Consider the following 14,430-nt stretch of genomic DNA (forward strand, 5'->3'; position numbering starts at 1 on the left):
GATTGATGGCTTGTTCTTGACTGACCTCGGCATCATTTCTGGTCGAGAATGTGGAGGAGACCACGAATATACGTACCAATCCATGGAACTATATGCCTATAGCTAATGTTATCCTTGGGATCTGGAAAAGTCAATTGAGAGAGAGAGAAGAAGATAATACTTTATTAGTAATGATTCACTGCATTGTACGTTTATCTGTGGGGTACACACCAACCTTCAGTTGTGAATGAAACAAAATGGGTGGCATCTCTTCATAATGAATCAATATTACACAACAAAGCAACACCCAGTTCAGCATAATTGTGAGGTGGCTGAATGAAGGACAGATGCAAGACTAGCATTAACCAAGGATACTGCAGGTCTAGAGCTGAATGGGAACATGGAAAGGGACCTCAGGAGGTCATCTAGTCCAACCACCTGCTCAAAGCAGGACCAGTCCCCAACTAAATCATCCCAGCCAGGGCTTTGTCAAGCCTGACCTTAAAAGCCTCTAAGGAAGGAGATTCCACTACCTCCCTAGTAAACCCATTCCAGTGCTTCACCACCCTCCTAGTGAAATAGTGTTTCCTAATATCCAACCTAAACCTCCCCCCACTGCAACTTGAGACCATTACTCCTTGTTCTGTCATTTGCCACCACTGAGAACAGTCTAGATCCATCCTCTTTGGAACCCCCTTTCAGGTAGCTGAAAGCAGCTATCAAATCCCCCCTCATTCTTCTCTTCTGCAGACTAAACAATCCCAGTTCCCTCAGCCTCTCCTCATAAGGCATGTGCTCCAGCCCCCTAATCATTTTTGTTGCCCTCCGCTGGACTCTTTCCAATTTTTCCACATCTTTTTTGTAGTGTGGGGCCCAAAACTGGACACAGTCCTCCAGATGAGGCCTCACCAATGTCGAATAGAGGGGAATGATCACGTCCCTCGATCTGCTGGCACAGCCCCTACTTATACAGCCCAAAATGCCGTTAGCCTTCTTGGCAACAAGGGCACACTGTCGACTCATATCCAGCTTCTCGTCCACTGTGACCCCTAGGTCCTTTTCTGCAGAACTGCTGCCTAGCCATTCGGTCCCTAGTCTGTAGCAGTGCATGGGATTCTTCCGTCCTAAGTGCAGGACTCTGCCCTTGTCCTTGTTGAACCGCATCAGATTTCTTTTGACCCAATCCTCTAATTTGTCCAGGTTCCTCTATCAGTTTGCAGATGATGATGCATCAAAGAGTTGGGATTCCTGAGTGACATCATAGTTGTGGAATTCTGCTTTGCTGTGAATAGTTAATACCCGGGAAATTATGCTCGGCATTTGCAATTTGCAGGAACGTTACAATCGTTCAGAACTCAGATGCACCATGCCTTACCTCCTCTGGCAAATACGGCCTTGGCATAATCAGGGTGGGTGATGTTTAAGAATGCTGAGAAACTCCCAAACCAGAGAGGGAAGGCGTACGGGTACTTCTGGCTCCATAGCTCTGTTTTGTTTAAAATCTCCCCTTGTAGAAGCTGCAACAGCGGAGGCAAAAAGAGAGAAGAAAACAGGGTTGGAAAACTGTCCAGAAGAGCTCACGGTAATCTTGCTACAGCCAGAAGAATGGGGAATGTTCATAGGACATGACAGTTATAAATAGTCCATGGTCTCTCTGAATTGGCCTGATGTACTGCAGAGAGGGTTGTTATTTTTAAATATTATATGAAATAACTGTTCATCCAGGGATTCTCACCAAGGAAAATACCTTTACATGGAATGCTGTAACGGACTGGTCAGTGTATGTTACCTGTCCCTACCCTGGAACCAATCCACAGAGGATGTGAATCTGTTACAGCTCCCAGCAGGACAGCCTGGCTTTTTAGCTCATAGATGGAGACTCAAGTTTTCAGCTCTATGAGGTTTCTGGTTCAATCCTTGCCACAGTGGTACAATATATAATGGACTTTGTAAAGGAGCAGGAGGAATCTAACCAACCAATAAAAAGCCCAGATAAAGATGGGCCAGAAGCTGTCACAGATCAGGACTGATCTAAAATTCCCTTTGTGGTCTCACAAGGGCACCCACTCTAGGCTCCCAACTCCTCAACCGTCACCTCTCTGGGGCGGAGACCTGTCTCTCTCCCTACTGGCCAGACTGCGCAGTTCCCCAGCAAGTCAGACTGCCCAAGCAGGCCTGCTTGGCTTTCTCCTCAGAGGCTGTAAACAACATAATTGCCCCTGGTTAGAAATTAACACCCTGCTCTTTTAAGCAAACACATTTGTTATAAAGGTGAAAACATTACAGAGAAAACATGTTAAAAACAATAAAAGGACCTACACACATGCTAACTAGCATATCAGAGATCATAACCCCCACCCCAAACTCCAACAAGGGCTCTGGTAGGAGTCAGTCCTTCAATCCACACACAGGGTGTTTTCTTTGGTTACAAGTTCATAAGTCTTTTGCTCAGAAGAAGATCCCTCATGAATAAATCTGCCTGTCCTTTATACATCTGGGGTCTCTAATTTAGAGATTCCAGGAGCAGGTAAACAGACAATGGACCTTTCCTCAGGGCATAGCTTCAAAAGGCTGGGTTTTTGCATAACTAGAAAGGGGATGAGGTACATTTGCATTCATCTGCCCCCAGAGATTTCCTAGGAAACCCACTTAGCCAAAAGTTCATTCTTGCCTGGCACACTGTTTAAAAGAGTCCTTTGAAGCTCATAACACTTCCTAGGGTTTGCATTAGTCACATCTCCCCCTAGAGATGTTACATACAATCCCACAATAATATATAAACCTTTGCATCGTTAATTCAATAACTCCTAAAATACTCAACTTAATCCAATAAAGTTTGGCTTAATCGAATAAGGTTTGTCCAGGATGGTGAAGGAAATTACCATATCTGTCACAAAAGCATTCACCCATCCCTTCCATCAAACGGTGGTGGAGTTAGCATGGAAACCAATGCCAAACCACCTCTGGTTTTGGTTTTACAAGTGTAAGCACAGTCTGGATGAGCTCTCCTCTGACATCTAGTGGTGAGCTGTGGAAAGATATCAGAAGCTGATCTCGTTTGCATGGACACACCCACCCTGCCTACGTGCTCAGCATGATGGGACTGCTTGCACAAATGATCACTTGTGGCTGGTGTTGGATCCCCAGTCTCCTTGTTATTGGGGCAGGAGTAATAAAGCGTTGCTATCCTTATTGTGTGAACTTTTGGGGCAATTTGCTCCTGAGGAAAAGTCCTTGTTATGTCTAACTTCTGCAGAGTCACCCCACTGATTTACATACAGAATGTGGCATCGGGTGTGAGCCACAACTTGGGGGCAGGATATAGGCCATGGTGCAATACTTAGACTGTACACTCGTTAGAACAGGAACTATGTTTTTAATCTGTGTTTGAGCAGCACCTAGTCCTTTGGGGTCCTGGTTCATGACTAGACTGCTAAGTGCTACGGGAATACACATAATAATAATTAATAATATAGTAACGTCTAGGATCACTAAAGGCTTGATCCAAAGCCCATCGAAATTAATGGATCAGTGCCTCATTTCTTAATGATCCTATTTCAGATTTACTCTAGTTCTGACGCTTTAATGGGGCCCTTGTTTGCTCATTAACCTGGAAACAGCTGAACTTTGAAACTCAAACACAAGCCTGTAAATAGCTTGCCTTTTGGAGCAGATCCTGGATAGCATTTCACAGTGGAATAATGAAAGGCCAGATTCTGATACCTTAACTCGCACTGAATAATATCTGACGCTACAGCTGGAGCTACTCCTACACAGGGGCGGCTCTATGGTTTTTGCCGCCCCAAGCACGGCAGTCAGGCGGCTTTCGGCGGCACGCCTGCGGGCGGTCCACTGGCCACGCGGATTCGGCGGCACACCTGCGGGTAGTCCGCTGGCCACGCGGATTCAGTGGCATGCCTGCAGGAGGTCTGCTGGTCCCGCGCCTTCAGTGTCCCTGCCGCCGAATTACCGCCGAAGCCGCGGGGCTGGTGGACCTCCCACAGGCATGCCGCCGAAGGCAGCCTGACGGCCGCCCTCACAGCAACCAGCAGGCCGCCCCCCGTGGCTGGCCGCCCCAGGCACACGCTTGCTGCGCTGATGCCTGGAGCCGCCCCTGCTCCTGGCGTAGGGTCCTACTCAGTATGAGTAACTGAATCACAATCTGATCCTCAGTTACAAGCGATTGAAAAATCATGTTTGAGCCCGCCCATTAGATATCTGCCTAAACGGCCTCACACCTGCTGCCTTTGAAGTCGATGGGAGCTGAATCAGGCCCATTTTATAGCAAAGGCCTGTCTGCTTTGTCACATCGCTGGGGAGGGGCCGGACAGAAGCTCCCTGTGAATGGGAGAGTGGGGGTCAGAGGGATAGGAGGGGGAAGGAGGGGATCTACTAAGACTTGGGGAGGGAGGGGGAAAGCAGGGCAGCTCCTTCACCTCTCCTGGGCTGGACAAGATACCAAGCCAAGTTTGTGACAGTACCCATAAGACATGGAGCCAGAGCAACAAGTAACAGGGAAAATATTTAGCAACTCCTTTTCCTAGCCCTGATCTGCTGAAAATTCATGAGGTTCCCCAGTCTCTGCAGTCCACTGATTTCCATGGGTGCAAGACCATGGAAGGGATACCTGGGGGAGGGATAGCTCAGTGGTTTGAGCATTGGCCTGCTAAACCCAGGGTTGTGAGTTCAATCCTTGAGGAGGCTACTTAGGGATCTGGGGCAAAAATCAGTACTTGGTCCTGCTAGTGGAGGCAGGGGGCTGGACTTGATGACCTTTCAAGGTCCCTTCCAGTTCTAGGAGATAGGATATCTTCATTAATTATTATAAGACCATGCCCTTCACCTTTCACTCCTAAACTTCAGTCCTAGGTCTTGTACAGCATCTAACAATTACAACCACTTAATTCAGCCTAGTAACCTTTGAACGGGTTATGTTTCCAGGGGAAATGGAAATATTTACAGCCATACACTAGAGTGGTTATGGATTTTCTCTACGGGTTATAAAGATTTAATTAAGGGAGACCCTAAATTTTAGAAGGATAGTCTGGGCAACCCTATACCATTGCAGACATTAGTGTTCCTAGCTCCAAGTGCAGGATCTATGGCCTTGGAACCGATGATGCACAAATTTACTCATCTGAGTAGCCCTCAAATCAACAGTCACTCACCACCACAAACCAATGGTCTATAATTATCTGTTCTTGCATTCATTGCTCATTCTAATCTCCAGCTAAAGTCAGTGGAAATCGGACCTTATCCTGGATTCCCCATACTACCTTCAGACTTGCTAGACTAACACCACCAAGTATATATTTATTGTATTACTATGTTATTACCAGGGCTTGTGTTAACTTTTCATTGATTTATTATTAAAAAAATCAATAATAGCTACATTTACCATTATGGATCGTATGGAATTCCTATTCCTGTAAGAAAGAATCTTCTTCTGTCCCCTGCAGCTGTCAAAATACTCTTACCCCGGTCTCTGACGCTGGGTCTGACCCTCAGCGCTGTTCCTGGCCTCTGATTCCTGCTATAACCGCTAGGCCTGACCATTGCTACTCCAACCACTAGGCATGACTGCTCACACCCCAGTCCATGACAATCAGTGCTGACTGCTGAGTGTGGGATTTGTGGCATGGGCCGGCACATTACAAACTGATCATCACTACTTGGTACATCTCATTTGGCAATGGAATTAACGAAACCCTACAAACGCATATCTGCCATGTGTGGAAGCTTGATCCTAATATGCATTCTGCCCTTCTGCAAAGGAATTACAGCATGGAGAGCATTGCAGTGGTTTCACTCTCAGTTCACTCCCCAGTCAAACCAGAAGAGACCTGGGGTCAGCAGGTGGAAATCAGTGTAGTTTTAATGGCGCTACCCTGATTTACGCCAGGTGAAGAGTTGACCCATAAGGTGTTACCTTCTCCTTTGCCCTCAGTTAATCATTACCTTTTTGTGGTGTTTGCACTGAGCTGTGTCTTTTGTTCTTTACACAACACTCTTTAGATCATGATTGCAGAGCAAGGTTTGTATAGTGCAGGGGTAGACAACCTATGGCATGCGTGCCGAAGGCGGCACGCGAGCTGATTTTCAGCGACACTCACACTGCCCGGGTCCTGGCCACCGGTCCGGGGGGCTCTGCATTTTAATTTAATATGAAGCTACTTAAACATTTTAAAAACCTTATTTACTTGACATACAACAATAGTTTAGTAATATATTATAGACTTATAGAAAGTGACCTTCTAAAAACATTAAAATGTATGACTGGCACGTGAAACCTTAAATTAGAGTGAATAAATGAAGACTTGGCACACCACTTCTGAAAGGTTGCCGACCCCTGGTCTAGTGGGATGCATGACTTACCAATGATTTATATTAGCCCAAAGGGCACAAGGAGGATTCTCACAGATCCCAGGGACATACCATATCAGTGAGATTTTCCCCGCTTCCCCCCGCCCCTCCCTAGTTCAGGGAAGCTGCTTACTCGGTTCACTGCACTGTGTCTATTTCATTTTTAAATACCACCTCCTTCTGTCCCATCCCCATCCCCCAAGGTGCAAACTCAGCCCTTTTCCTACCTCATGGACATGGCCGTATAGCCAGTGGGTCGGATGGCTTGGGAATCTGCTGAAAGCTTTGATCAATTCCTGTCTCCGGTGATACAGCTGAATCACTTTCAACAGCACGCAGGTTAAGCCGAACACAGCAGCCAGGTGAAAAACCCGATAGATATCCACCCCCAGCCAGGACCAGGAGGGCTTTAACCCTCTCTCTAGCACAGATGTCATGTTCCTGCTGCTTCTGTTTGGCTCCCGCAAGCTGCACTCATTGTCCTGTCTCACCCGTCCTTTGCTACAGTTATAGTCAGCAGCCCTCAGCCAATGCTGTGCAAAGAGGCAGAATCTCAGAGGCTGCTTTGCTGCCAAATCATGAGAGTCTTTATTGGAGGGAAGAGTCCAACCAGCACAGCCTCGGGGAGACATCGTTTGTGAGGGGAAGAGTGCAGCAGAGCAACCATCTGGCCTGCCTTTCCTGGGGCTTGTGGCAGCAGGCTAGGCTGCGACGCGTATAACACTCCCGTCGCACTGCTGTCAAGAATGGCACAAGGTGTAAGGTAGTGGAAAATCAGCCCCACTGAGTGACCTCCATTGTTCAACCAGGATAAAGAGAACCGTTCAGTGGCTGCTCATTAACTGAGCACCATCCATCCTGTGCACTGAATGCTTCAGGGCGCCGGCAGAAAAATTAGCATGCAATCGTGTAACTAAAGACTGGTTTCGGAGGGGTCGCCGTGGTAAGAAACCCAGGAACAGGCAGATGTAGGATAACATGCTTCATGCATTAACCTTCTCTTAAGGTTTCAGAGTAGCAGCCGTGTTAGTCTGTATCAGCAAAAAGAACGAGGAGTCCTTGTGGCACCTTAGAGACTAACACATTTATTTGGGCATAAGTTTTCGTGGGCTAAAACCCACTTCATCAGATGCATGCAGTGGAAAATACAGTAGGAAGTTATATATATACTGAGAACATGAAAAATGGGTGTTGCCATACCCACTCTAAGGAGACTACGGTGGTATCAATTAAGGTGGGCTATTATCAGCAGGAGAAAAAAAAAAGTTTTGTTGTGATAATCAGGATGGCCCATTTCCAACCGTTGACAAGAAGGTGTGAGGAACAGCAGGGGGAAAATTAGCATGGGGAAATAGTTTTTACTTTGTGTAATGACCCATCCACTCCCGGTCTTTATTCAAGCCTAGTTTAATGGTGTCCAGTTTGCAAATTCATTCCAGTTCTGCAGTTTCTCGTTCGCAGTTTCTCGTTTTGATGGAAAGTCTCCAAGCTGCCCTATGTGGAACCTATTCTCCACGTCGGCCATGTCTACACTAGAAAATTGTGCTATTTTAATGACTCCAGTATAGCTGAAGTGGAACAGGCATTATACCAGCATGAAGGTGCTTAGTTAGAGTTGTTTCTGTAAGGGAAGAGGAATAACTATACTGGTATCAGGCACTTTTATACTGATATAACTGTGTCTTCGTTTGGGCTTGTATCAGTAGAACTATATTAGTAAACAAACCAGCCCCTTCATCAACATGGTTATCGTGGTACAACCTTCAAGTGTAGACAAGCCCTTCGTCTGAAATGGCTGATGTGGGCAGGCTGCAAAGCCCATTTATTCAGCCAGGCCTTTGGGGAGGGAGGGACACGCTAGAAGCGATCAATTATGTGGAAGAGGGTGAGAATTGTTGGGTTGGCTTCTCCTGTGCACTGTTAGCGTTGGCACAGGGGTGTGGAGCAGCTGCTGACTTTACTCTGGATTGATTATTGTTTTTAAGCATTGGCAAAGGCCTAGGCCAGGTGCTTGTATCCACAGTGTTATAAATCTGAATAAATAAGCAATAGAAATCTGTTTATCGAGTTCAGCTGTCACAGGTGATTAACGCTGGGGCATACGCCCTCCATAGACAATCCTGACTCACTTCTGCCTGTGAAACTCGTATTCTGCCCATGCCTCTGCTTATTCACCCCGACAACACCTCCAATTCCTGCCCTGTCGTGGGGAGAACAATCACAACCACAGGCAAATTATATGCTTTGCTGGATGCTTCTTGCAGTGACCATCTTGCTCAACCGACTTTCAACAAGCTATCTGTGCTGCAGACTACAACGGCCCGGGAAACAGTGCTCTTTGCCACTGTGTAATCATTGCCCACCGCCTTTCATGACACCATGTTACAATAGGGAGTTATACTGGGTGTCTGCATGCCTGGGGTGTTATAACAAGCTGCTCTGCTCCTTGAAGAGTCTGGAGGCCAGGAGCCAGCAAGCCCTGTTCGATTGTCAGACACAGGTGGGAAGGGGTCAGGGGGTTACTATAAAAGACTAAAGAGAATACAATTGGAGGTGGGCTATAGGAAGCAGGTGGGTTGCTGTGGCCAGCCCTGGAGTGGAGAAGATGCAAGAGGAAGGTCCTCTAGATACCTACAACTTGCTTTGGTCAGGAGAATAGCTTTGTTTTGTACTTGAATAATATACTGAACTCTGAGAAAGGGGCCTGATCCAGGCTCTTGGGCTGAGGGACAGGCCAGCAGGCTGCATGTATATTGTAAAGAAAGAGGCTCTGTGAAATTCTTCAGAACTACCATGGGGTCACTAGGCTCTGCTGTTGTCACGCAGTTGTGGTTACTAGTGGAGCTACTAGTGTTGTTTCACTTTAGTAGCACAATGCGTTTAATGAAAGACTAATCTTTAATTCCTGGAAACTCCAAGACAACCGGGGAAGGCTGGCAACCCTACAGATCAGGTGTGTGGCAGTGCAGAGAGGGAGGAGAGAAAGAAAGATATGAAGATGGATGGATGAGGGGGATTGACCCTGAGGTAAGGAGCCTTTTGTTGCTTGGACACTCCTACATCTCCAATCCAACCACAGTGTGGGGAGAGTGGATGGCTCAGAAAAGTGAGCGGGGGAGGGGAGGAAAAGGAGTTTCCCTTGTTAAATATAATTAGAGCCACAATATAGTCCTAAGTGTCCACTAGCAGTAAGAAGAATGTGAGTAGTTAGTGCTTTATTTAATTTTGATTTTATTTGTGCTGCTTCTCGGCTCCTTGGAGCTAAGATCCAAGTGTAGTGTCTGTTCTTATCAGTTTAATTTCTTCTGATGGACATCTGCGAACACCCGTCCTGAAGATGGAATCTCCTGCAGCCATTTTTGAAAAAATTGATGCTGCTTTGAAGATATACTCCACTCCTGCTATTTCGGAAGAAAACTCTATTTCACCTTCAGCTACACTGTTGTCGGCTGCTGCTGTTCCTGTGTTCTCTACTTCCCAGAAAGCTCAGCGGAAACCTATCCCAAAGACCACCCTGGGTGCTTTACGGAAGACCCGGACCACCTGCAAGGATGAAAACATTCGGAGGTGGCTGAAGAAAACCCCCGTGGATACCTCTGCAGGGAGACCTAGCACCCAAAGGACAGCTCTTCGGAACCTAACATCCAGGAGCAAGAATATCTCAACAGCTCTTCAGGAGTAGGACCCCTGGAAAACCCTGCCTGCTTCCCAGGACCAGGATGTGAGCGCTGTCCTGCTGCTCCAGAGAAGGCTGCCACCAGAAGAGCCCCCCGCCGACGACCCAGGACCAGGATGCTGATGGCTGCCCCGCCGGGAAGGATGCCACCGGAGGAGCCCCCCCGATGACCCGGGACCAGGATGCTGATCGCTGCCCCGCTGCTCCAGGGAGGGATGCTCCGGAAGGAACCACCTCCTCAAGCCCAGACCCCAAAACTACTTACCACCCAGCTGTCCGGAGGAGGGCCGCTCGAAGGGGAATGCACTTCAGAGCCCAAGATCTCGATGCCGCACGCTGTCCTTCCGGGCAAAGAGACATCGTGGCCAGTGAGTCCAGCACCCCCCAAGAGCGACTTCACCCCCCCAAGCTTCTCTACCAGACCCAGAGGAATCACCTGGCGAGTCTGCAGGCACAACAGAGATCTGCCCCACGGAGAGTGAGGCAGGGGAAGAAGACCGCATCTACCTCCAGTACCCACGCCCTACAGGTCTCCTCCTCTGCCCCTTCTGTCTCCCCGTCCATGAAGTCCAGACCCTCGCGGCCCTCAGCAAGCACGTTAGTAAGACCTACAACAAACGGATTGCTTTCCGGTGTAGCCGCTGCGATCTCCCCTTCGAGACCCAAAGGAAATGTAAGTTCCATTTAGCCACATGCAAGGGACCCCCCATGACTGTGAAGGTGAATCCCACTGACATCCTGCGGGTTCCAACCCTGATCCCCACCGATGGTCTGGCTTCAGCACCCCAGCCAGCATCCCCAGAGTCACAGCAGATAAGGGGGGACCAACCGCCAACTGAGGGAAGCGTAACCCCCGCCTTGAGGACTGACGAAGCCACCAAAAGGACCAGCCCCGTCTCCAGAATCCCCATGCTGGACCCTGCTGGGAGGGGGACCACCGCCACCTCCCAAGTCAGCAACCTCACCAGACGCCTCAGCGACCTACTAAAAACCATCAGGCACAACACGGAAACGAGACGCTGCAGCGCTCCCCCACAGGTAACGTCATGCCACCCTGCCGTAGGAGCAACTAGCACTGCCCCCCAGGCCACAGGGCAAGACCCAGCCAACGGAGGAGCCTCCCGCAGCCCCCAGATCCCATGGCCGGATCCCGCTCCCGGGAGACCCAACACCTCCTCCAAGGTTACCCAAAGAGCCTCCGACCGCCAAAAACCCCATGCTGCTCCCCAGTCTGAGGGACAACAAGGCCGCAGACCGTCCTTGCAGCACCTGAACCTGCGGAGACAACGCAGCAGAAGGAGCGACGGCCGCGAGCGAGGGTCACCACGCTGTGGCAATCCGCCTGGATGGAGGAGCTGGCAAAGGCTGAGGACTTTTCGAGAACTTCGACACCCTGATGGACAACTGCCTGGTGAAAGCCATCGCGCCACGCCTCGGGGAGATCTCCGTGAACTGCACCATCCCTGGTACCGACACCCAGCTACGACCTGACGTGGTCATCACCAACGAGGCCCAGAAAAAGATCATCCTCGTCGACGTCACGGTCTCCTTTGAGAACAGGACCCCGGCATTTCGCGAAGCCTGAGGTCGTAAGCTGGAAAAGTACGCCCCCCTGGCTGACACCCTGAGAGCGAATGGCTACGAGATGCAGATGGACACCCTGATTGTCAGGGCCCGGGGCGCCTGGGACCCCTGCAACGAGCGTGTGCTGTGGACCTGCGGGATCAGTCGACGCTATGCACGGCTCATGCGGCGCCTCATGGTCTCAGACGCCATCCGATGGTCCAGGGACATCTACATCGAGCACATCACCGGCCACCGACAGTACCAGAAGGCGTGAGCCAGAGTGACATCGTTCTCCCACTACGAGAAAGGGACCAAGTGACCTCCGTTGGATCATATGAACTGGAACCATAAACTCCCTGAACATTAAATCTCACCAAATGTGGGTCAATCCATCCTCATCATCATATCCACTCATTATACCCCACACCCAAACATAGCCACTCTATGAACTGCATACCCTCATATCTCAATGCCTGTACTTTGACCCATCAACCTTTTACCCCCAATTGGGGATATTGCAGATTCTGTATTCCTTACGCCACCTGATCTTAAACCAAACTTTGCACTCTCGATAATCTGTACGTTATTTCCTGAGAACCAGAAACTTCTACGCTCAAACTCTGTTCACTTTTTTTTAACATCATCTTAATAAAACTTTTAAACTTGATTTTATTTGTGCCCAGATTATATATGTGGGAATTATCCCATTGTATTACCCTGTAACCATTGCTGAGTCAAGACCCTATCCACAGTAACCTACCTTTGTGTTGCTGGTGTAACACTAGTAAATAGAGTGGTTAAAAACTAGATCCTCATTGTGTCTCCACTGCTTCACACTTGTTCAGAGAAGGTCATTGGTTGTGGGTGACAGGCCCTAGCAAATTCAACTCTGATAGCAAAGCTGGCACAGACAGTCTCACAGCCTTACCAGCGCCAGCTGGTTCCAGCCAAACCTTTCATCTTGATGGTAGAATAATGAGTTACAAAGAGAGTCGACCTCAGTGGGGTGGTCTCAGGGATGCTTGAGGTGAATTATCTGAGAGGGGAGCTAGCTAACCATGTGTTAAAGACCTACATGCCATTGGACTGCAGATATTTCATGTGTACTATATACAGAATCTCTTTGTCAGGGTGATGCTTCCTATTTTCATTCCCAAGTTTCTACAAAGAACACAGGGTTTGCCACACAGAATAGAGCCCAGCTCAATCTGGTCTGGTTTTCCACCTCCTTCCGTATCAGAACAGATCATTGCGTACATCAGCAAGGGCTAGTATTAGATGCTTCAGAAGAAGGCACAGTCCCATACGCCACACACCCGCTCACCTCGTGCATGTGTGTGAGCAGACATACCCTTAAAGCAACATCCATAGAGGGAAATAAACCTTCTTGTCTCCTGCAGGTGGTTATTCACCTTTCCCCGTGAAGCCATAAAGTTTGATTACTTTATAATCTAGCGTGAACAGCTGAAAATGTAGGATCAGTTATGACACTGCCAAGCCCTTGTTTATTTAAATCCAGCCCTGGTGTTTGCTATACTGACGTCCTACTGCAATAACTATACACTGCACAAGAAATGTCTCCTCTTGTTTGCTTTACATTTGCTAAATAAATTCCTAGATTGAGCCCTTATCTTGTAATTATTGATAGGGGTAACAGAGGTGACGTGTGCGGGGAGGGGGGCATCCGGGGTCATGTTCCCCCCTCCCCAGATTTGCGGCTTGGCTTGCACTGAGCATGCTCACACATTGCTGAACCTATCTGCCCTCACTCTGCCGCTCCACCCCTCCAGGCATGGGCCGTCTCTGAGGGTAGCTAAGAGAAAAGATTAAATCATGTCATTATCAGAGGGGTAGCCGTGTTAGTCTGGATCTGTAAAAAGCAACAGAGAGTCCTGTGGCACCTTTAAGACTAACAGATGTATTGGAGCATAAGCTTCCGTGGGTGAATCCCCACTTCGTCAGACGCATGTAAACGCATCATGTCATTATGTACTTCTTATGAGCCACGGCTACTCTAGTGCAAGTGAAATGTAACCCAGTAACTCTGTAACTCTGGCTCGAATCGACGTGCTGCTCTGAAAGGCTTTAAATCCAATTCACTTTAGAAAACATGCATTGCTCTTGTGAGTTTAGCACAGGCACGCAAAACCACACGGCAGGCTGAGCCGGAAACCCTCCGTTTCTCCACAGAGCAGGTACGGCAGCGCGAGCCAGTCCGTGAGACTTGGCATGAGCCGCTGTGGACGTGCAGCCAAACTATACCCCACGGAGCCCAGTCCCTGGGCCCCTAGCTCTAGCGAGAGATTTTGGGACCCGGGGTGGACTGAGTCCCATCTTCCCAAATTTCACACGCGCGGTCTCTGCTCTGGGGGGAAGGTCCCCTGGCAACAGGGCCGGCTTTAGGCCAATTCCACCAATTCCCCCGAATCGGGCCCCGCGCTTAAGAGGGCCCCACGCCCAGAGGCAGGGTCGCCCAGAGTCGGGGGCAAGTGGCAGAGAATCCCTTCCCTGGCTAGAGGCACCTTTTTAATTTTTACTCACCCGGCGGAGCTCCAGGTTTTTGGTAGCGGGTCCTTCACTCGCTCTGGGTCTTTGGCGGCACTTTGGCGGCGGGTCCTTCAGTGCCGCCAAAGACCCGGAGCGAGTGAAGGACCCGCCGCCAAAGACTAGGAGCGCAGCCCGATGAGTACAAGCCCCACGTGTTTTTTTTTTTTTTTAGTCGTCCCTGTCGGGGCCCCGTCGAAACTGTTCGAATCGGGCCCCGCACTTCCTAAAGCCGGCCCTGCCTGGCAAGACCCAGTCTGAAACCTCCTCCAAAGAGCAAAACCAACCAGCCATGAGCAGCT

At 49.1% G+C, this 14,430-nt stretch overlaps 1 protein-coding gene across 2 annotated transcripts in view; it reads right to left on the reverse strand.

Moving 5' to 3' along the window:
• LOC117881869 (cytochrome P450 4B1-like) overlaps positions 1-6,989 on the reverse strand; it is a 30,460-nt gene extending 23,471 nt beyond the window's left edge. For both annotated transcript variants that reach the window (XM_034779647.1, XM_034779646.1), the window contains exons 1-3: positions 6,570-6,989; positions 1,355-1,496; positions 77-121 (exon numbers count right to left, since the gene is read on the reverse strand). In XM_034779647.1, coding sequence (XP_034635538.1) covers positions 77-121; positions 1,355-1,496; positions 6,570-6,974 — 592 coding nt within the window. In that variant the 5' untranslated portion in view covers positions 6,975-6,989. The remainder of the gene's footprint in view (positions 1-76; positions 122-1,354; positions 1,497-6,569) is intronic.
• Between the last annotated feature and the right edge of the window lie 7,441 nt (positions 6,990-14,430).

Source organism: Trachemys scripta, chromosome 8 (genome assembly GCF_013100865.1).
Source record: "Trachemys scripta elegans isolate TJP31775 chromosome 8, CAS_Tse_1.0, whole genome shotgun sequence".
Classification (NCBI taxonomy): Eukaryota; Metazoa; Chordata; order Testudines; family Emydidae; genus Trachemys; species Trachemys scripta.